The 22110-nt window shown below is 52.1% G+C and overlaps 1 protein-coding gene across 6 annotated transcripts in view; it reads left to right on the top strand.

The window, feature by feature from the left end:
* Window positions 1–22110, top strand: part of ZFAT (zinc finger and AT-hook domain containing) — a 291267-nt gene that overhangs the window by 37596 nt on the left and 231561 nt on the right. For all 6 annotated transcript variants that reach the window (XR_004627936.1, XR_004627937.1, XM_034668647.1 and 3 more), the window contains exons 4-7: window positions 11917–12105; window positions 13894–14044; window positions 19589–21039; window positions 21825–22057. Coding sequence is in view for 4 of the 6 variants with exons in the window: in XM_034668647.1 (XP_034524538.1) it covers window positions 11917–12105; window positions 13894–14044; window positions 19589–21039; window positions 21825–22057 (2024 nt within the window). In the remaining 2 variants the exon portion in view is untranslated. The remainder of the gene's footprint in view (window positions 1–11916; window positions 12106–13893; window positions 14045–19588; window positions 21040–21824; window positions 22058–22110) is intronic.

Raw genomic sequence — 22110 nt, 5'->3', positions numbered from 1 at the left:
GGGAGTGGAGGTGAGGGGAGGGGAAGAGGTGATGGGAGGGGAGTGCCAGCACTGGCAGAGGCAGCAGCATTCCTTAAGGCTCAGAGGAGTCCCCCTCACCCCCGCCACATGTGGTCAGTGGGGCATGGTGCGGGGGGCTGGTGCAGTGGTCTTGTTGAGGGTCCAAATTCAGCAGTGGCCTTGGGAGTGGAAAGAAGTGGGCATGTTGGAGAGCTCTGGTGGAAGTGTGATTGCCAGGCCTGGGCAGACGTTGGAGTGGGTGGGAAGCAAGAGGGAGCGAGTGGGAGGTGGCCTTGGTTTTGACTTGGGTGCTAGCGTGGAGGATGGGCCCTGCCAGTCTTGAGAACCCAAGGGAGAAGCAGGTTTGGGGAGGAGAGGACTTGTTACTTCTGGTCGTGTGTGGAGTCTGGTGGACTCTGGGTGTCCAAAGGGATGTTATCTACCTGGTGTGGAGCCGGCAGGAGGGCTGGATGGGAGCCCTAGCCTTGGGGCCATCTGCAGATGAGGGCACAAGTGGGTGGGGCATCCACGGGCGGAGGTTCCCGAGGCCCCTGCTGCTGAGCATCCGGAGGGACGGGAGAGCAGGACGCTGCCAGTAAGCGGGAGGAGGACAGCCAGTGACGGCAAGTCAGGCGGGGAGATGACATGAGGGGAAGCTGGGTAGAGGCCATTGGTCTTGGGGCTTGGGATGTGGCTGGTGCTGACCTGCAGGTGACATGGGGGTTGGAAAGAGGAGCCATCTGGGGTGACTGAAAGGATCGTGGATGTGGGCAGGAAGAGGATGGCCTGCTTGAATTGGCAACTTTTGAGGGCTTAATAAAGGGATCCTGTATTAAAGGCTTAGGTCTTGTGAGAAACTGTGGACAGCGGGGGCGTGAGGTGTTGTTAATACCCTGGGTATAAAGGCAGTGGGGAGAGTGGTCCCCAGAGCTCCAAGGGTCAGCCCGTGGTAGAGGATGAAGCAACCTCAGAGGAGCCAGCAGGGAGGGAGCCTGGGGAGGGACCGCCCCCCACCCCATCTCCTGTGCCTCCAGTGGCTACACCCAGGGGCAAGCGAGGCCAGGGGAGTTCCTCTGGGACCCTCACAGGCAGCTGGGTGAAGGATGGAGTGGGGGTCTTGGGCAAATAGGAACTTGCTAGAACACTGAGGGCACTGGATTTTTGCTCATTACCCTTAAAATGGAACAAATGTTTGGTCTCTGCTCCTGAAGCAACCCGGCCTCTGGTTTTGTAGTCAGAGCACCTCCCTGCATATTCAAGCACCAGGCCCATTTGTAGATGTGGTGGGGGGGGCCTCAGCCCTGTGGGCGTACATGCCCGTCTGTGAACATCTGCTTCTGCATGAGGCCCCGCATTCCACTCTGTGCTGTGCCATTGCTCTTTTAAACACCGTCTTTTCGAAAGGAAATGAAATACAAAGAATTATGTTAATGTGCTGGGCTTGAAGAGCAATATGCACAGATGTCAAGAAATTAAAAGTTATGGTTCCCAGAATGTCGGTGACTCGGCAGAAAGCACGGGGCCGGGGGGTGGGTAAGGCCCGTGCCCCCTGCAGCTCTCTTGCACTAGCATGCAGCGGACGGAAGCACGAGGATCCGGAATGCCAGCCCCAGACCCGAGGTGGACATCAGCCCCATGGCAGCACACGCGTCCCAAGGGACGGCCATGCGTGCTTCCCCGTGCCGCCTTTCCCTTGCTCGAACCCCACGGTGGCCGTACTCTTCGAGAGCTCCCGGCCGATCCCGCCGAAACGCACCCTGCCTGCTGCCGGGGCCACTCACCCTGCCTGCTGCCGGGGCCACTCAGAGCGACGACGGTGGTGGGAGTGGTGTTTGACCCAGGCCCTCCCCGGGCACCCTCACCTGCTGGTGTTCGAGCTGCTTTCAGGGCCCTTCAGAGGTGCTTGCGGCTCAGGATGGATGGGTTGGGGGCGGTGTGGGAGGTGGTGAAGGGGTCCCCACCCGCTTGAACCAGGGAAGTCACGCCCCTTTATCGATGGTTTATATTGACATTGCTTAAGTAATGCGCTTGAAAAGCATCCTGCTGCTAAAAACATTGGAGAAGCACCATCCTAAAGCAGCGAGGATCACAGTGGGATCCAGTGATGCAACGTGGTGTGAAGTGGATGGACGAGGGCCCCTCTGCTGAGGGCCTGGCGTTCTGCAAGAGCACGTTTATTAGAGCCTTGGGGCAGAAAGTGAAATAAACAGATTGGTGGGAAAGGCACACGGTGCCCACGATAGTGGAGTTACACGCGCTGGGTAATGCTCAGGAAGGTGGTTTGCCAGTCGTAGAGTATCGCGCAGAAGAGCAAGTGGTATTAGCGTGGTGGTGCAGTTTCTCAGTCTCTCGTGATCGTTGACCAGAGGAGCAGACAGAGCACCGTCACTGCTTCTGTGTGAACGCCAGTGCTGCTGACGGGACTGATGCTGCTCTTCCCTCCTGTGGCCTGGCGGGCCTCCCCAGGAGCAGGCCGTCGAGACCCACTGGGGTCTGATGGCGTCCGGTCCAGTCAGGCTCCTCAGGCACATTTCAGCTGTCCATCTCGCCGAAATCACGTCCTGTTTTCTGTTGGATCAAGAGCCGTTTCTAGAGCTCAGTGGAGATATTTTAGACCTCTCGTACAAGTTGAAGACAAAATACTACCTTAAAATTAATTGTGTAATTAATATCTATACACAAAGCAGGATATTTTGACGATGGTTCCCCTTAAAAAGAGCATGTAGAAGCCTTGAGGGGTGACCCGGGCACTTCCGTCCCCCAGCCCCCACCAGTGGCTTCATTTTCCACACTGGATGCTATTCGTTAAAAGATGCTGGCTAGCTGGCCACTCCTCGTCGAGTACCCTGTGTAGGCCCAGGGGGTCAAGTGGGCATTCTCTGAAACAAGGGTGCGTAAATTATCCCTAAGTACCCATTGGTGTCAGCCTGGTGTCAGCATCCTGCTGTCATCGAAGAGTCACCTTTAGCTCTCTGTGTGTATTGCCAGAGGCCTTGTCTGTCTCTGTGCGGGAAAGACATAGGCCTTTCCCTGTGTGAACAGAACAGAAACTGTAGTTTTCTTCCCTTTCGGAGAATTGCCTCTTCCCAGCAGGGAGTGTGGCTGCAGAGCGGGAGCGCTGGGCGTGCCCCCCAGCAGCCGCTGCGGGATTTTAAATGCTCGGCCCGGGTGCAGGAGGCTGGTGTGGCTGTCGCTCCCGGGTCCTAGTGTGGCAGGCGGGCGGGGGTTGTGGGATGTGATTGGGAGCAAATGGCTTCTTGCTGCTACGTGGGCTTGACTGAGGGTGCACTGAGCAGTGCCGGCCTTTGTGTCCTCCTTTGGTCTTCTGCTCAGACGGGCCTGGCCCCCATTAGAGGGAAGTGGGCTAGGAGGAAAGAGGTTGTTTAAGGGCAGTGTTTGGGTGCCGAGGTACGTGAGTGCCTGTCAGCCGAGCACCTTTCCCCAGGGACAGAGCAGAGGGATGGGCGTGCGATCACTTACCGGCCCACTGGCCTGGCCCATCTGCCCTCTTGGCCACTTAAGATGACATGAGGCTCCACCATGGACCCCGGCTGTTCCGTTGGTTCCTGTCCATGTACTCAGAGTAAACTCCCTTCCTGTGCCCGTCAGAGGCAGGAGAGGGCAGTAGGAAGCCCCCGCTCTGATGCACACTGACTCAGGTGTGATGTTGGGTCTGCCACCTGCTGGGGGAGGGTCTCTCGGTCCTGTTGCCTCTCCCCCTCAGAGCCTTATCTTTGTGATGGGCTTAGGAACAAAGCAACTTCATAAGGGCCCGAGGACCGAGGTGGGGTGACGTGTGTAGCATGGTAAGGGCGGTCGTCCATGGGTGAGCTTTAGAGCTCTCTGGGGGCAGAGACGGGCCTCACTCTTTGGGTCCCCACATCCTGGCACAGGGCCAGGCACCCAAGGGGCTGTCACTCGTTCTCTGTTTAATGAATGGCTGACTTTCCCGCTTGGTGAAGTGTGAGGCCCTGCTGGCTCTCTGCTTTATGGGGTCCCTAGGCGTCCTGCAAAATGGGCTAAATCCTGCCATGCTTCACTGCACTCACATCATTGGGAAACAGACATGACCAAGCCAACAAGGAAATAAATAAGCCACATCACAGGGACTGTCCTCATCAGTAGGAAATGGGGGTGTGAGTTGTGTTTGTTAGGTCAGAAGTAGAGTGCTAGACTCCACATGGAACGTTTGGACCTGCCCAGTTACCTTCTGATGTCCTATGTAATTTACCTACTTATCATGTTTTAAAGATATCGAATGCCCCTACTAGCGTGTAAAATCCAGGAGGCAGGGCTCTTTCTCTGTTTTGTACACACAGTGTCCCCAGTGCTTAAGATGGAGCCTGGTACTCCGGAAGGGTCTGTTGAATGAACCACAGCTGGTGAAGAACAAATACATCCTGTAGTCCTTTGACAATTCCAAGGAAATATTTATGTCTTTTGTGCAGAAATGGTGTTTGGTTTAAGAAGGAGGGAAGTAAGAGGAGAGCGAGAAGTCAGTTTTCAGAGAGAATGTTTTATTAAGTGGTAGAAAATTATTGTTGAACTTACTATTATAGATAGAAATTCTGTTTTCAGAAGAGCAGTGCTTGACATGAATACTTAACCAGGGTGAGGAGAGGGTGACTGGCAAGCAGGCAGGCAAACTGAAGAGACAGGCTTTGAAGTCAGCCGCACAGCTGCCTAAGCCCTTGCACGTCACAATCAGGTACAGTCCTGAAGATAAAAGTGAATGTGTCTGCAGGGCCTGGTGCTTTAATTGGCCTCAGGTTCTAGCAGTGTTGGGTCTGGAGCGAGCGTGCCCGAGGATGGACAGTCGTGGGAGAGTTTGGGTGGTAAACGTGGGCGGAGGGCCAGGACTTGTCAGAGGAGGTTCCTTAGGAGGTAAGGGCCGATTTTTACCGCCACACTCTGGAAACCAGACCCCCGCTCTCCATGCTGCAGCATGGCTGCACACGTTACGTCCAGAAGCACCAGGGAGGAGACTGGAGTGGAAGGAGACTTGAGCAGCAGGCAGCCTGGGGAGGAGGCGGGGAGACGCTCAGATGTGCCTCAGGCCGTACCCCTCTTCTGTGGTCACCTTTGCCGGAGGTGAAGAATGGCTGGTCTGGTCACCCAGAAGTGTGACTCTCTGCAAAATGCCCTTCACCTTGTGTTTCTTGGATGGCTCGTGGCAGTGGATTTACGCATGTAGTCATGGTTGAGACTGTCTACAATTTATTTAATAAATCAGAGCTCACAGGGCTCTCCGTGTGTCCGGGACAGACTGCTGCTCAGCAGGTCTCCGTGAAGCCGTCTGTGGGTAATAGTGAGGGGTCTGTGTGCCCTGACTGGTTGCCCATGTAGACAGCTTTCCTTTGAGCTGGTGGGGTGGTAACAGCCTGATGACAGGCAGCTGTCCTAGTGACTCTCTAACACCCGTCTGCCCCTCGGGCTTTAGGATCACTGACTCTGCGGTGTCCCCCAAACTTCTTTTGCCGTTGCTGTTCTTTGCTTGCTGCTCTCTGTGTATGGAAGGATGAACCAGCAGATGCCGAGGGGCAAGGGTGGGGAAGCTTGTGCCCCAAGAGTGCCTCTGGCTACCGACTTTATTTCTTCTGCAGGAGCCTGCTGTGGTCTGAATGTGTGTGTCCCCCAGGCCACATTCCTGTGCTGAAATCCTAATCCCCGAAGATGATGGTAGAAGATGATGGTATCAAAAGGTGGGGCGTTTGGGAGATGATTGGGTCTTGAGGGCAGAGCCCTCATGAACGGGATTAGTGTCCTCATCAGGAAGGCCCCAGGAACCTCCTCACCCCTTCCTCCACATGAGGACACACAAGAAGGCACCAAGAACCAGGAAGCCGGCTCTCAGCAGGCACCAGGTCTCCTGGACTTCTAGCCTCCAGAGCCGTGAGGAACAGACTTCTGTTGTTTGCGAGCCCCCCAGCCCGTGGTGTTTCTGATAGAGCCGCCACAGCTGACTCAGACCGCGCCCGTCAGGTGGACTGTGAGGGCGAGTGCATGAGAGTGGTCTTGAGGGCATGGTGTAGTGTCCCAGGTGTTCCCAGGAAGGGTGGAGACGATGGGTGTTTAATGTGTGTTGGGACTTGCATGTGAACCGTGTCATTTTGTCTTCAAAGCAATCCTTGGTGGGGTGGCCTGTGTCATTATTTTATTTTTTCTGAGGGATTTTATGGAAGTTAAGCAGTTTTCCAAAGTCCCACTGGACATGGTCGAGTGGAGTCCAGCCCGGGACCCCTGACTCTGGGGCGCAGGGTGCCCCCACCGCCTCCATCCTGTGTCCTCCAACAGGCCCTTTGCTGCGTGACTCGCCAGCAGCCGTGTGCAGGGCACACCCCAGCACCCGTCCTGGAGCTATTGGATTTCGGACAGAAAAAGAAACCAGGAGGAATGTAGGCATTAGCTGGGACGAGGTGGAAGTTTTAAAAAGTCAGTAACTCAGAGGAAGCAGGTGAGTATCTGCAGAGCTTCTGGAAGACTGTCAGGCAGGCAGTGGAATTAGCAAGCCCTCGGGAAAGCGTGCAGCAGCGGGACCTCCCGGCTGAGCCCACGAGGCCTTTCCGTAGAGAAAAGACATCTTTGAGGAGTACAGAGCTGGGTCCCGTGAGGATGCAGGGAGGCTCGTGTCTCTCATGCTTGGTGTTTTATCTGGAATTCTTTGCTACTCCCGGAACGCACAGGCTGCTTTTCCCGTGGGAACTTTGTTCTGTCCATGGTGCTGCATTGCTGAAGGGAGCGCATCGCACCATCTCCAAGGATCGTTTCCAAGGCTGGTGAGGACAGTGCTCGCCATGCGGTGCCTCAATCAGTGGGAAAACTTCGCATGGAGACCTCGGAAGCTCTCAAGAATGGAATATAGCTCCATGGGCTGTGGCTTCACGTCGCATGAGGCCACACAGAATTGAGGGGAGCATGTGTATTTGGGGCGGTCTTCAGTGGAGAGTGTCTTAGCATCCGTTCGCCTGGCTGTAGCGCAGCTGTAGACAGGTTATGGGGATGGTGATCCCAGGAAGCGGCAGCCAGGGCGTGGGGAGGTGAGACAGGGAGGGAGGAGAGCCGACGGTTTGTTAGTGGGCTCACTGCCGCAGTCAGCAGAGGTTCGACTCTTCCAGGATCTGGAAGCTTTGGAATGGCTCCCAGAATTGTCCACCCAAGTCAGGAGCCCAGAGTGGTTATGAGCTGTCTCCCTTCCCTTATTGGTTGAGGCTTGCCTCCCATCATATTGATCCATCTTCACTTCTGGGCTCAGCTGGGACCCCGAAGGGCACCCTGTGCAGCGTAGGCGGGATGCTGGAGGACAAGGTAAGTGTGAGCTGTCCTCTGGAGCTGCTGCCAGAGTTGGACATGGGCCAGGGGGCACAGCCAGAGCCCCATTGGCGCTTCTGTGGGGGGATCAGAACCTGCACAAAGCACAAACTGGACTCTGGTGCCCGTCCAGGAGGGAGGGAGGTGCAGAGTGTTCTGTCGCCCCCTGCCCTACTCCGATTTTTCTACTTCTGTCCCCTCTTGCTCATTCCTCTGCCCTCTTTCCCAAGCTGCCCCTTTCTTTCCATGGCCGTGCTCCACATGAGGCTCCATCTCCCTGTGAGTCAGCCCGGAGTTCTGAGAGGCCAAGGTTGCCTAGTCTGACTTCCCAGGTGGTGCAGTCTTCCCCACAGCATCACAAACGGGATCTGAAGGTTCCTTGAAAACTGTCCTTGGAAACGCGTCACTAAAAACTACCCTTCCCTCCTTGGACACCTCTCACTGCTGGAAATTTCTTTCTCTGGCTGAAACCTGTAGTGACTTGTACCCGTTGGTTCAGCTGGGCTTTTCTGAGCACAGCAGAGCAGGTGTTGTCACCTAGGGCAGTCCCTTTCTCTGCTCCAGGCCTGCGCTAGGCTTGTAAGATAACAGGAAGACGTGGACCCACCCTCCAGGAGATCACAGCACAGTGAGGCGTCTGAATAGAAAATCGCAAAGCAGTGTGGGGAGTCCAGTCATTGATGTGGTGATACACTGGTGTGTGCGTGTGCGTGCATAAATCTGTGTGTCCTTGTTTGTTATTTGGACAGACAGGGGTCGTGGGGTGAGGGTGTTGTGTGCAAGGTCCAGAGACTGTAAACATCCTGGGTATTTAGTCAGCTTGTCATGCAGTGTCATTCTAGCCCCAGGGGGTGAGCAGGTGAGTACTGGTGGGCAGGTGCGTGGGAGGCGTGGCCTTGACGGTTCAGGGGTCCTGGGAGGGAGGATTTACTGCAAATCCCAGAGGGCTTTATCTAGTACTTTATTTATTTTTTTTTTTAAAGATTTTATTCATTTATTCAACAGAGATAGAGACAGCCAGCGAGAGAGGGAACACAAGCAGGGGGAGTGGGAGAGGAAGAAGCAGGCTCCCAGCGGAGGAGNTGGGAGAGGAAGAAGCAGGCTCCCAGCAGAGGAGCCCGATGTGGGACTCGATCCTAGAACGCCAGGATCATGCCCTGAGCCGAAGGCAGACGCTTAACGACTGCGCTACCCAGGCGCTCCTAACTAGTACTTTCTCTTAATGGAGACGGGAGGGAAGTCACTGAAGGGTTCAGGTGGCAGGGACAGGGACNCTACCCAGGCGCCCCTAACTAGTACTTTCTCTTAATGGAGACGGGAGGGAAGTCACTGAAGGGTTCAGGTGGCAGGGACAGGGACATGTTGGAATTTTGAAACAATTCATACTTAGGCCAGGGTGGAGATTGGCTTGGACCGTGTTTTAATCGAGATAACCTTCAGCAGAGGCACCAACTGCAGATGTGTTTGAGGATGAGGTGGCCGTTCTTTTGGGTTACGAGGTCTCTGAGGGCTAGTGGTTTCCGGTGGGCTCAGTGGCACAGCTGCCATCGAGATCGTGGGGTCCGTCCTTCCCTTCAAGACCCTCACAGCATTGACTTGTCTTTTGCTTGATCTCTTGTGGTTTCTGGGTGTTTGTCTCAGTTCCGGACAGTGGACATGGTAATGTCCGGTTGGAGAAGAAGGACATTTCTTTCTTCTTAGGGAGGAACACTGCTCCCAGAAGCCCCGTGGCTGCCTTCAACCAGACCCCATTCACTGCACTGAGGTCCTGTGGGCCAGTTACCGGGGTGGGGGGGCGTTGGGACTGGGGCAGCATGCTCTGTCCTTGCAGCCGGAGGGGTGCCACTCTTGAAGAGGCAGGGGCACTGGGAGTGGGTCTGGTAGTGGAGACGTAAGATTCTTACCCATCCTCCTCTTCTCCACCTCAGGCCAACTCAGGCTCTTCCACACCTTTTTCTCCTCCCATCCACCATCCTCACAGCACGCTCTGTAGCACCTGCCTAACATACAATGTCTAAAGGAGAGTCAGGATCCAGTTTGTCCAGGGCACGGCTCTGAGAGCCCTTCTGACGATGCGGGCTACCGCGGGGCGGATGTTCTGGTGTTTTAGTTGATTCATGCTGTTAACCCCAGGGTCAGCTCATGGCAAGCTCAAATTCTCAGGGAGGTGGTTTTGTTTTTTGGGTTTTTTTTTTTTTTTTTATGTGAGCATATCTGTTCTTGCTGTGTCGTCCACATAGCAAATTGTATCCCTGGGTGAGTTCTTTTATAAAGTGGAGCATCATTTTAAAAGCAAAAAAAAAAAACAAAAAAAACAAAAAAAACAAAAACCCTCGGTCTGTTGTTTCTATGTCTTCATGGCACCCGGAATATTCTACCGTAGTTGCCTGTGCACGCATGTCACCCAGTGATGCAGGCCCCGTAAAGAACTACTGTGACTGAGGGAATTCATAAACTTTTTGAGATGTTTTTAATATAGCCACTGCAGGGTGATATAAAACATTCCCATCAGGCATGGTGCAAATCCGGCCTCACAGAATGTGAGCACTGGTGGCAACTTTGCAGGTCACTTGCTTTGCCTGTTCTTTAGCTCTGCAGGGCTTGTCGTATTCCTCAAAGGATGGACCTATGTGACGGTCCTTGACTTTCCCATTTGGCCTTGGGGACTAGTAATGCACAGTCCGTCCGATTCATGCTCTCATCTGCTAATTTTTCTATTTAATTCAATGTTAATGTGTTTCGTGCTCACACTAATTACATGACTAAGGACCCTTTCCAGGCAATTAAATTCCCTAAGACTGTTTCCACCAGGTCTACACACGTTCCGGGCAAACCTGGATTATGGGGACAAGTACCAAAAGACATCATCTGTAGAACACAGAACATTTGTGTATGTTTTGATCAGTCTGCCCCATTAGCCACGTGTTTTCCTATCCTCATCTTGAGAGAGGCTTCCTTCCACAAGCAGGCCTCCCTGAGAATTTGTGCTTCTCCATGTTACCTTGTCCCTCCACGCGTTCATTGGTATGTTGACGTGTGGGTCTGGCTGTAGGCAGACCTGAATCGTGACAAGCATAGGCTCACCGAGTTGCCCCAGGCCGTCTCCCTTTGGTTTCTCTGGTCTTCTCCAGCTTCTGCCTTATTGCTGCGTGGTTCCAACTTCCCTTGCGTGATGTGTCCCCCCACCTCTTGCCAGTGCTTTCCGAGCCCCCACTGTCCGTCCGCCCATGTGCCTGTCCCACAACCAGGGCCCCACCCCCCGCTCATCTCTGCTAACTGGCTGTGTGGAATGGTTCCTTCTGCTTGTCATGACGTTCCAGAGGTGATTCTTGGGCAGGTTATTTCAGGTTTGTGGTTGTGATTCTAAGACAAAATGTCTTTCCCCTTCCTCCCCTGTGTTTCCTTCGGAATCTGGAACAGCCTGCCTTCAAGAGATGGCTTGTACTTTTATTCTTCACTTCGTATCAGAGTGTTTCTTAGCCCTCGGGCTGCTGCCAAGTCTAGCTGTGCGAGGCTAGCTGTTGTTCCTTCTGTGGCTGACACATCCATTCTTTCGTGTGTTGAAATGTCTTTTGAACCCATTCAGTTCGTCGTCCCCAGTGGTGGCATGGGTTTGAAGCGTGGATGCGGGGTAGCTCTTCCCCCACATAAAATGTTCCTTCCACGGCAGCAGGGGAGGGCTGTGGGTCAAGTGCAGCCTCAGATATGTTGTGCTTGGCCCTCCCATTGTTTTAAGATTTTTTTTTTATTACTGTCAACCTTGAAAAATCAGAAGATTTCATATAAAACTGGATTTCCCATCTCCTTTTGAACAGTCAAGGAATCTGGTGACTTTGCCCTCAGCCCCGACAGGGCGGCCCTGGCTGGCACTGGGGCCTGTGCTCTGTCACCAGAGCCCCATCTGGCGGTTTCGCCCACCTACACTCCTAGCCTGGTCTCCGTGAGCGCTGCCGTCGGGGATGGAGGGCCCCAGACTCTCATGGGCCTCAGGCTCTCTAGGACCTAGCTGTTACTCCCTCCACTGGTTTTATTTCTACCTCCCTGGGTCTCCATGAAGCTGTAGCTAAAACACTATGCAGAGCTGATGGTTTTGGATTCTACCATCGCTCCTCATTTCAGTTGGCCACAGCTGGCTGTCCTTGCCCACACCTGCTTGAACCTGTCTCTCCCACCAGACTGCAGGGCTTTTGAGGGCCCTGTTGGCCTTTCTATCCACCATAGAAGGTAGCTAGTAGTTGTAGCTTGAATGATTCTTCCTCGGCTGTAAGTCTTGGAGATCATATCTTCTTTAGTAACTCTGAGGTCTGGTAGGCTTCGTGAGAACAAAGTGAAGAGTTATGCCTGCTGTTATCAGCACTGGATCCCCAGTGCCTCGATGGTGGCCCGTGGCAGTGGTGTAGGGAGTATTTGCTGAATCAGATGAGAGCCCAGAGAACCAAAGATAATGCCCGAAGTGAGAGAGAGGCCCGCACAGCAGTGAGGACCAGCATGTGTATATCACACACACATATTTCTTTTACTATCCCATAAAAATGTTATGTGCAGTCTCCAGTTCTGTCACTGATATAAAAGGATATTTTATACATCTGGGTATTATTTGCTCTTTAGGTGATGAATCTGACCTTGAACTGGAAAGGAAGTACAAGGAAGATGATCGAGAAAAGACCCCGAGGAGGCCGCGGACACAGAGGACAGAGAAAGTCCAGAAGATCCCCTCGGGAAAGGAGGCCGGGCAGATTTCCGGAGTGAAGAAACCCATCATAAGTGTGGTTTTAACGGCCCACGAAGCTATTCCAGGTGACCACAGCAAGCAGGAAGGGGCAAAACAGGCATCTTTTGGCGCGTCTGTACTGAACAGCCTGACGGCTTGGACCCTGTAGTCCTGGGAAGCTGGCTTACTGATGGGGTCTCCCTTTGGTTACCCATTCCTGTGGCTCCACGGAGGGCCGGTTCCTGCAGTGCTGTCATGGATAGCTTCTAGAGGAGAGGTGGGCGGGGTTGGGGGCTGCTGTTGCTGCCAGAGGCCTGATCGGCACGTTTCTTTCCTCTGCTCCCCTGGCCCAGCCCCTGTCCGGGGAGTGCCCTCCCCTTTCCGCCCTCAGTGGTGGGGCCCCCACGGGAGACAGCCCCGCTCAGACGAGACGGTTGCGTCTGCTCCCCAGAACCCGCGCTTTCACAATCCCTCTGCCCATTTTTAGTGGGCTCGTTGTGTATTTTATAATCCTGGAGATTTCGGTCTCCCTTTCCTTTCACATAAAATAGAGTGGACATATTATACTACCTTTTTAAAAAAAGGTCTTTCAGGAAGAGATACTTTAGACAAAAAGCAGTTTATGATAGCAGGTTCCAAAGTATTGTAATGGTTTTTTTCCTATTCATTTGGGGTGATAGTTGTCAAATAATATTTAAAAATTGAGTGTAGGATTTTAAGAGCAGTGGCTCTTTTCACTGGTAATAGTGGTCACTCCTTATTTAAAGTGGAAATGCTGGATAAGTGCCTCTTTATACCTCAGTGCAGAGTAGGAGGGTCGGTAGGAAATAAGGCTCGTAAAAACAGGTGGCTAGAAGAACTTTCTAGAAAGTTGCTTCGTCTGCCCCAGCCTACTTCAGAGTGTATCGACCTGGGAAGCAAAACCTCGGAGAGGGAGCAGCTCCTCTTCTCCGCCGTCTCTAGAGGTTCCTATTGTTATTTCTTTAAAATTGATGGTAATCCTTTGAGATTTCTTTAAGTGGGGGTAAATGCGTAATTGGTTCCTCTGCTCTTCTAGAAATGGGGTAGATTGGAGCCTTTTCTTTGATGCACATGTGTGTGCTCATGTCCACTGCTGTACAGGGTCTTTGATCATTTTGCGTCCTAGAAGTACACAAGCAAAGGGACCTTTGAGTTTTTCCATTCCACACCCTTCATTTGCTAGGGTGGAAACAGGCACCCACCAATGGTAAGGTCATGTTATATGTGGGCCTGGACGCCTGGCAGCTTCGATTCCTGTTCACAGCTGATGCCCCTGCTCCATGATCTCATGATGCGGGTTTCCATTTACTCTGAGTGGGACGCAGGTGGCCCTGTAGAAAACCTGGGAGGTAAACATGTGTATGTATGTCCCTGTCTTTGTTTTTTTTAATAGATCAACTGAAAATTACCCCCAGAAGGATTTTTTTTTTATTTTTTTAAAGATTTATTTATTTATTTTAGAGAGAGAGTGGGAGGGGCTGAGAGAGGGGGAGAGCGAATCTCAAGCAGACTCCACAGAGCAGGGAGCCTGACGTGGGGCTTAATCTCACAACCCTGAGATCATGACCTGAGCCAAAACCAAGAGTCAGACGCTCAACCAACTGTGCCAGTCAGGAGGCCCAGAAGGATGTTTTGCTAGATTACTAGAAAACTTGCCCTTTCCCCTCCGCAAACACACACACGCACAGCGACACACACAGAAGTTAAATGTGTGAACTGCAGGAAAATCGATACCTTGCAAGCATGCCAAACAGTAAAGAAACACACTTCTGGGGCTCTGCTCCTGCATGGGGTGGGGTCAGAGCCCCTCATGGTGCCTCTTTAACGTGCGGTGCCTTGTACCTTCATCTCAGGTGCTACCAAGATTGTTCCAGTGGAGGCCGGGCCCCCGGAGACAGGCACTGCCAACCCCGAGGCCACCGTGGCCGACCTGGCGCCTCGGAGAGGGTACCAGGAGTATGCCATTCAGCAGACACCGTATGAGCAGCCCATGAAGTCCAGCAGGTGAGGTGTCTGTGCCGTGTGCCTTCAGCCAGAGCTGGACTCCAGTGATGGCTGTAGTGGGCCAGACGATGAGCACGTTAGCTTATCAGGACTCTGTTTACAAACTGAGTTGTGGAGGACATTGGTTTCTTGATGTAACCTAGGAGTCAGACCCTCCGTTACAGTTCTTGTGTGTTGACCGAGCCCGCTTTACTTCCGTGATGTGTGGCAGATCCCCATGCTTTTGGAACTGAGCACCAATTGGCTTAATGAAGGTGGAGTATTTTACTTACGGCAAATGTATGTTCAACCTTGATAAAAAGAGGTATAAACAAGGCCCTAGTAAATTTGCTGATTTTTAAAGCTGCACATACTATGATGAGAAAAAAAATCCCCCGCCCCCCACACTTTTAAAAGTAACCAAGCATCTTCTAGAAACTTCCAGCACTGCAGATGATGTAGGGTTTAAAGTAACCCATAGTTCTTCTAGAAGTAACTACTGCTGACAGTTTGGTCATATGCCGCCATAATTTTCTCATGATATACTTAAATATAGCACTTTAATTTTGTTATTTTTTTAAATTTTTAAAAATTTTTTAATTTATTTTTATTTTTATTTTTTTTTTAAGATTTTATTTATTCGACAGAGATAGAGACAGCCAGAGAGAGAGGGAACACAAGCAGGGGNTAAAATTTTTAAAAATTTATTTATTTATTTTTATTTTTATTTATTTTTTAAGATTTTATTTATTTGACAGAGATAGAGACAGCCAGAGAGAGAGGGAACACAAGCAGGGGGAGTGGGAGAGGAAGAAGCAGGCTCATAGCAGAGGAGCCTGATGTGGAGCTCGATCCCAGAATGCCGGGATCACGCCCTGAGCCGAAGGCAGACGCTTAACCGCTGTGCCACCCAGGTGCCCCTGTTATTTTTTTTTTAATACAAAATAGCAAATGCCCTGTTACCAATTTTCTTTAACTTACCTCACCTTGAAAATCTTTGTCAGTCCATGTTTTGTAACAAGCATTTGCTATCGGATGGGTGCCCTGTAGCTTCTGTAACCAGTGTTTGGTTGATAGACAGTGCTGCCCTCAAGTTTCTGCTGCCTTCATCTTTCCATGCTTCTTCACGGCCTGTGGCAGAAACTGCTAGAGTTGAAATTGCTGTCTCAAAGAATATGAGGATTTAAAACTGTAATCAACATTGAAAACTCCCCTCCGAACACACTGGGTCAGTTGGCAACCGTAGTGAATGAGTAGGTACGTTTTCCACACCCTCCCCGGGTCCCTGTCTCAGCTGTGGTTGCTACCAGCTCAGGTGGCTTTAGCAAACTGGTCGTCTGCGCTCTGCAGACATTTTCCCACCTGAGAGGAAGGACGGTGAAAATGCCAGTCGCCGGTGGGTTTCACCTGTTTCTGGAAGAGGGGAAATGAGCTGTTCTTGAAGAGAGCATAGCTTTAGTGCCAAACAGACCTGGCTTGGCTCTCGACTATTCTACTCTCAGCTCCACAGATTAAATGCCTGTTATGTACCAGGCACTGGGGAGGAGAGAGAACAGGAGAGACGTGGCTATCGTCTGGATGAGGCTTTTACTCTGTAGTATCCGACACAAGTGGGTTTGCCTCTGAGCCTCCATTATCCCAGCCGTAAGATTGTCTCTAGTACGGTCTGACTTCTTTTAGTGGTGAGAATAAATGACAAAATATATGAACATGATGTCATGTGGGATGCTTCATTAATTTGTAGCCTCAGTCCTGTATGCTTGCAGCTATGAGCAACTGAATTTATTGATGAAGTTGTAAAAATACTCATTCCTTTGGCAAAACTGTCATGGAATTAAATTTGAAGATCATTCTGGTCTCAAGTTGATTTGTAGACCTTAGCTAACCGTCTGCACACTATTTCAGCGTCTGCTGGGGAGGGATTCAGCTAACTGGTCATCTAGTTAACAGGCAAATAGACACCCTATCTAAACAGCAGATTTAGACTATATTCCAATTGTCATGCATTCTATCAATATTGTATAGTACAAATTACAAAATAGTTAGGAAAGAGACTTTTTTTGCATTTTGTAGATACAAACTTTTAGTTACATCAACGTATCAGGTAGGTTCTCGCATAAATAGGACACAGACTGATTCTATGGAAAATTTTGGAAGTCCAGAAAACTGTAAGAACAAGCATTGTTTGTAATCTCACTACCGTAATATAGTCACTGTTAATATTTTTAATGTATCTCCTTCCAACCTTTTTTCAGCCCATGTCTTTTATAAAATTGAGTTTATATTTTATAGTGCAATTTTGTATCTTGCTTTTAATACCTGATCACATTCTATTTACTTTCCTCCGACTCAGATTATTCACAAATTCTTCTGTCGTGACGTGTTAGGTTGTGATAGAATGCTCTGTAATCTACTCAGTTCTTTTTTTTTTTTTTTAAGGTTTTATTTATCTGTTTGATACAGAGAGAGAGAGAGACCACAAGCAGGGAGAGGGGCACAGGGAGAGGGAGAAGCCAGCTCCCTGCTGAGCAAGGAGCCTGATGTGGGGCTTGATTCCAGGACCCTGGGATCAGGATCTGAGCCGAAGGCAGATGCTTAACCAACCGAGCCACCCAGGTGCCCCTGTAATCTACTCAGTTCTTCACACTGTAGCCAGTGAGATCTGGTAAAATGCCCATCTGATTGTACCCTTCAAGGCCTCACTGCTGTTGGGAGAACTTGGCCTGCAGGGGCTTCTGGGGCTGCCACTTTTCCAGCCTTGTCTCCTCATTGGCTACCCGTGGTCTCTGGGCTCCAGCAGGTACTCTAGCCCTCTGGGCCCCTTATACTTCCTTGATCTCTCCTTGCAGGTGCCTTTTCCTTATTCTGGATGCCTCCCCTGTCCCTGGCTTGCTTAACTCCTATTCATCCTTAGCTGTCTGCTCAAATGTCCAGTGCTCAGGACAGCCTGCCCTGTCCCCTAGACTGATCAGTCTGCCCTGATCTGGTCTCAGAGAGCATCATCCTGTCTTTTCCCAATCACCACAGGGAGCTTGTGGTCCTTACCTGCTCATTTCCGTGGTTATTAGTCTGACCCATCCCTTCCTCCAGAAAGTGGGCTCCAAGACAGCATGAGTTGTATTTCTTTTTGTCTCTATTGTGTCCCCAGGGCCTGGTGTACTTTTCTGAATGAGTGAAAGAAGGAAAAAAATAAATGTGCAAACAAGCTGGTTCCTTATGTTGGAACCTTCCAGCAGTTTTCTGCTCTTAACAATGCTGTGACAAGTTGTGCAGTGAGCACCTTTGTTCCAATTTTGTATGCTTTCTTTCAATACATTTCCAGACGTGGAATAACCACATCAAGGGGTCTGACCTTTAAAAGCTCTGCCTGACCACTTTCTACAATGTAATGGTGAGAGTGGCTCTCCCTGCATGGGAACATCTGGAGTGAAATAGTGTAACAGCAGTCGTGCAGACATTGTAGCTCTGTGCATCAGGTCACGGTCACAGCGAGCAAGGTTTGCACCCGAGAGTCACGTGCAGGCTGCTGAGTCTTCATCGGATTCATTATCCTTGGTGGGAAACAGGGCACTGAGGGCTTTATCAGGTATTTGTGTAATGATACCAAAAAACATCAGAGCAAAAGATTCTCCTAAGACCTTTTAGATCTTGCATTAGAGGAGAAAATACCATGATTTGTTTATTTAATTAACATTCTGAATCCAGGTTTCTTTCTCCAGTGTTCTTTATACCAATAAAATCTATCACCTTCTGGGTTTCTTTGTCATTTGAGAAAGATCCAAATTAGTTTCCTGAAATTAGCCTTGGGTTTCAAATGCAGGCGCGTAGCGCTGACTTTCAGATTTGAATATTTTAATTACATTATGTGAATGGTACCCTCTGGTGTTTATGAACTACAATCGATTTAAATATTTTTAATTTAAAGACAAGGCAACCTGTGTTGATCAAATATAGTTGTATGGATAGTTCCATAAATACAGACTTCGCAGTTACAGTGCATGCATCTTAATGGTGTCTGATTAACAGCACTAAGTGATGATCAGTGTTTCTGAGGACCTCCGTGGACAACCTGGACATGCATCCAGAGGGAGCAGTTATGGAGGAGAGGAAGCCTCACCTGCCTGTCTGGCTCATCTGCCAATTCCTGTCCCTGCTGCCTGCTGCAGGGTGACCATCTGGTGACCGTCATTCACTGCTTCCAGAAATAAGGCAGGGCTGTTGCAGCGGCACTGGAAGCCCCGTGCAGGACTCCATGTGCAGTCACACTGCGGGGAGGGGTGGGCGTGGTGTTTGCAGGCGTTACGGGGGATGAGGAGCAAGGTGCAACCTCTAGGGGCTCAGTCCACTGGGGGTCCAGTCCTGGCTCCACCGCTTACTCATTGTGCAACCTCAGGCGGAGACTCTGTTTTGTCATCCTTACAATGGGTATAACCATAGGGCTGGGAATAAGTACTTAGCATAGTGTTCCGCGTTCCACGTACTCAGTAATTGCTGGCTATTAGACCATCTCCTACATGTTGCCATATTGGGAGAGAAGAGGTCCATGAGGCAGACGGTGCTTTTATTCTCCACCACATACACAAACACTGACACGGTGCCTGAAACACATGGGCAAGTATTCACACACGACAGTCATTGATAAGTGGTCTGTGAGGTTAACAGACGACGGTTGAACAGTAGCCCTCTTTTCCCCGAGAGAGCACTGAACTAGCCGCAGGGAAGGAGGACGATGGAGACTGAAACGCCAGCGTGGTTACTGATGGCGCTGTGGGGGACGTGGCATGGTGCACATGCACACGCGGCTTCCCGTTCCTGGGCACCTGCCTGCTGCCGGCCGGGCCCACGCATGCCCTCCTAGCTGAGCACTTGCCCCCACCTCTGCTCACCGGCAGACCCTTCATCGCCACAAGGGCAGACATGGAGCTCGGCTCCTGACGGCCAGGTCCCCGGTTCACTTGCCCTGGGAGGACATGGGGACGCGGGTTTTCACTGAGTGGCAGCAAAGGGCAGAGGGGTGCCCCCGACAGCTGGTTGAATGAGCAGGCACGTGTGGATGGTTGCAGCTGTGGAACAGACCTGGGCAGATGGTATCTTGTCTGACGGAGCCGTCGGAGCTCATTCCGTGACTACTGGTCACGTAGCCGGAACCGTCCAGGCCAGCTTTGGGGCACAGTAGTTGTTGTGTACATTGTGAATGTGCATCCCTCTTCCCTGTCTCTCCTCTTGCCTCCCTCTTCTTGTTCTGCAAGCCTTTACTCAGACATCTCTTTAGCATTTCACAGCCGCCTCAGTGCAGGTTAGGGGTCTCTTTCTCTGTGCCTTGCATGTGGTTCCTGTCCACACTGGCCATACTGGCCACACTGGCGTGCAGCCACGCACTCACCTGTCTGCTCTCCCCCAGCCTGGGAGCCCCTGAGGGACAGAGACCCATACTCGGCCCCGTGGTCCCGCTCAGGGCCATTTAGTTGACTGTGAGCCTTTGGTGTTTGGTTCCTAAGAAGGAATCCAAGGTGTTTAGGGAGGTGCAGTGTCCCCATTGGTAACCGTGCTGTCGTCTGTTTCTAGGCTAGGGCCCACCCAGCTCAAGATCTTCACTTGTGAGTACTGCAACAAGGTCTTCAAGTTCAAGCACTCGCTGCAGGCCCACCTGAGGATCCACACCAACGAGAAGCCCTACAAGTGCCCGCAGTGCAGCTATGCCAGCGCCATCAAGGCCAACCTGAACGTGCACCTGCGCAAGCACACCGGCGAGAAGTTCGCCTGCGACTACTGCTCTTTCACCTGCCTGAGCAAGGGGCACCTCAAGGTGCACATCGAGCGCGTGCACAAAAAGATCAAGCAGCACTGCCGCTTCTGCAAGAAGAAGTACTCGGACGTGAAGAACCTCATCAAGCACATCCGAGACGCGCACGACCCCCAGGACAAGAAGGTCAAGGAGGCCCTGGACGAGCTCTGCCTCATGACCAGGGAGGGCAAGCGGCAGCTGCTTTACGACTGCCACATCTGCGAGCGCAAGTTCAAGAACGAGCTGGACCGTGACCGCCACATGCTGGTGCACGGGGACAAGTGGCCCTTTGCCTGCGAGCTCTGCGGCCACGGGGCCACCAAGTACCAGGCGCTGGAGCTGCACGTCAGGAAGCACCCCTTCGTGTATGTCTGTGCCGTATGCCTCAAGAAGTTTGTCAGCTCCATCCGGCTGCGCTCCCACATCCGCGAGGCACACGGGGCTGCGCAGGAGCCTGGGGTCTTCACCAGCTCCATCAACCAGAGCTTCTGCCTGCTGGAGCCCGGCGGGGACATCCAGCAAGAAGCCTTGGGGGGCCAGCTGCAGCTGGCAGAGGAAGAGTTTGTGTGCCAGGGGGTGAATGCACCCAAGGAGGCAGCCTGCCCCGGAGACGCTCAGCCTGAGGAGGGACGGAAGGAGACGGAGGCCTCCGTGGACGAGCCTGCCCCACCCGCGCACTTAGCCGCCCCCCAGGCTGAAAGCACTGTCCTGCCACCCTGCGAGCTAGAAGCTGCTGTGGACTCCTCGGACCTTCGCTCGCACTCGGTGGTTTCTGATGAGTTTTTACTGAAGAATAATACCTCCTCTGCTGGGGCTCGCACAGCTCCTGAGGAGACCCTGGATGCCCCTCACAGAGCCTCCTCCCAGACTCAGGGCGAAGAAGTCACACCACTGCTGTCTGAGGCCAGACGCACGGAAACAAGCCAGGACACGCAGGGTGCCGAGAGCCCCCCGGGGGCGGGGCAGGAAGTGGCTGTCCCCGCATCTGAAGGACCAGATCCTGGTAGGTGTCTCAGGTCAAACCCAGGTGAGGCCTCAGACCCTGCTCTGGTAACGGGCGGAGGGGACCTGGCCCTGCCCCAGCCTGACTCTTGCACACCTGCTTCTGAGCACCGGGCTGGCATCAGCGCGTTCATGAAGATCCTGGATGGTTTACAGAAGAGACGGATGAACACTAGCTTGTGCGAGAGGATCCGGAAGGTGTACGGGGACCTGGAGTGTGAATACTGTGGTAAGGAGAGGCAGAGCTGGGCCAGTGGCCAGTGAGCTCCGTTCCCAGCAGCCCTGCCCATCCCCGGCTTACTTTGGGTCCCCTCGTGTTTGATTCGAGCTCATGTCTCTTTGCAAAGAACCGCTTCCAAATGAGCTACCCTTCATCATCTGTAGATAGTAACAGGTGGCCACCTGTGTTACCGTTTAGCATGAAGAGTCTTTGTGGAGGCAGTCAGAGGGACTGGACAGTTAGCCATGCCGGCGTGGTCCAGAGCATGCAGTGGTTTATGCCACGACCTCTGCCAGAATGGGAATGAGGGAGAATGGTCCTCCTGGCACATGACAGGTGTAAAGTGCAGCTTAAGTTGTGGCCATGTTGTCAGCGCAGCTGTCTATAGGGAGCCCCGAGTAGAGCCCTTCCGGCTCACGGTGCAGGCCTGGCCTCTGAGTCTCCGGGGAGCTGGTGGTCCCGGACGTAGGAGGCCCTGCTCTGGCCCGGGTGTCATAGCGTATGGAGACTCTGACTTAGGCTTGAGCACAGCCATCTTCGGCGCTGTCCTTGGTCCTCAGTAAACACGGGTTGCCTCCTCGCCCAGCTCTGACGTCATGCAGACAGAGCAGCACCCTTAAGGTCTACAGCCTTCCGCCTTTGACAAGTAATTTGCAGACGGAAGTGAGGAAGGTGTGAAGGGTGACCTGGACAGGCCGGAGAGGGAGCTAAATGGGATAGTAAACAATCATAACAAGAAAATCAAATTCATTATAAAAGAAATTTCCTGGTTCTCACATGATGATTTTTTTTAGGCAAACTTTTTTGGTACCAGGTGCACTTTGATATGCACGTGCGCACCCACACGCGGGAACACCTGTACCATTGCTCCCAGTGCCATTATTCCTCCATCACCAAAAACTGCCTTAAGCGCCATGTTATTCAGAAACACAGTAACATCTTGCTGAAGTGTCCCACCGACGGCTGTGACTACAACACCCCAGATAAATATAAGCTGCAGGCACATCTGAAAGTTCACACAGAGCTGGTAAGTAGCAAGCCTACGCGTTCACACCGTCCGCCCCGGGTGCTCTCTGCTTT

Source organism: Ailuropoda melanoleuca, chromosome 9, assembly GCF_002007445.2.
Source record: "Ailuropoda melanoleuca isolate Jingjing chromosome 9, ASM200744v2, whole genome shotgun sequence".
NCBI classification, from domain to species: Eukaryota; Metazoa; Chordata; class Mammalia; order Carnivora; family Ursidae; genus Ailuropoda; species Ailuropoda melanoleuca.
Note: the sequence above shows the minus strand (reverse complement) of the source record. Positions and strands in the feature narration are given on the sequence as shown.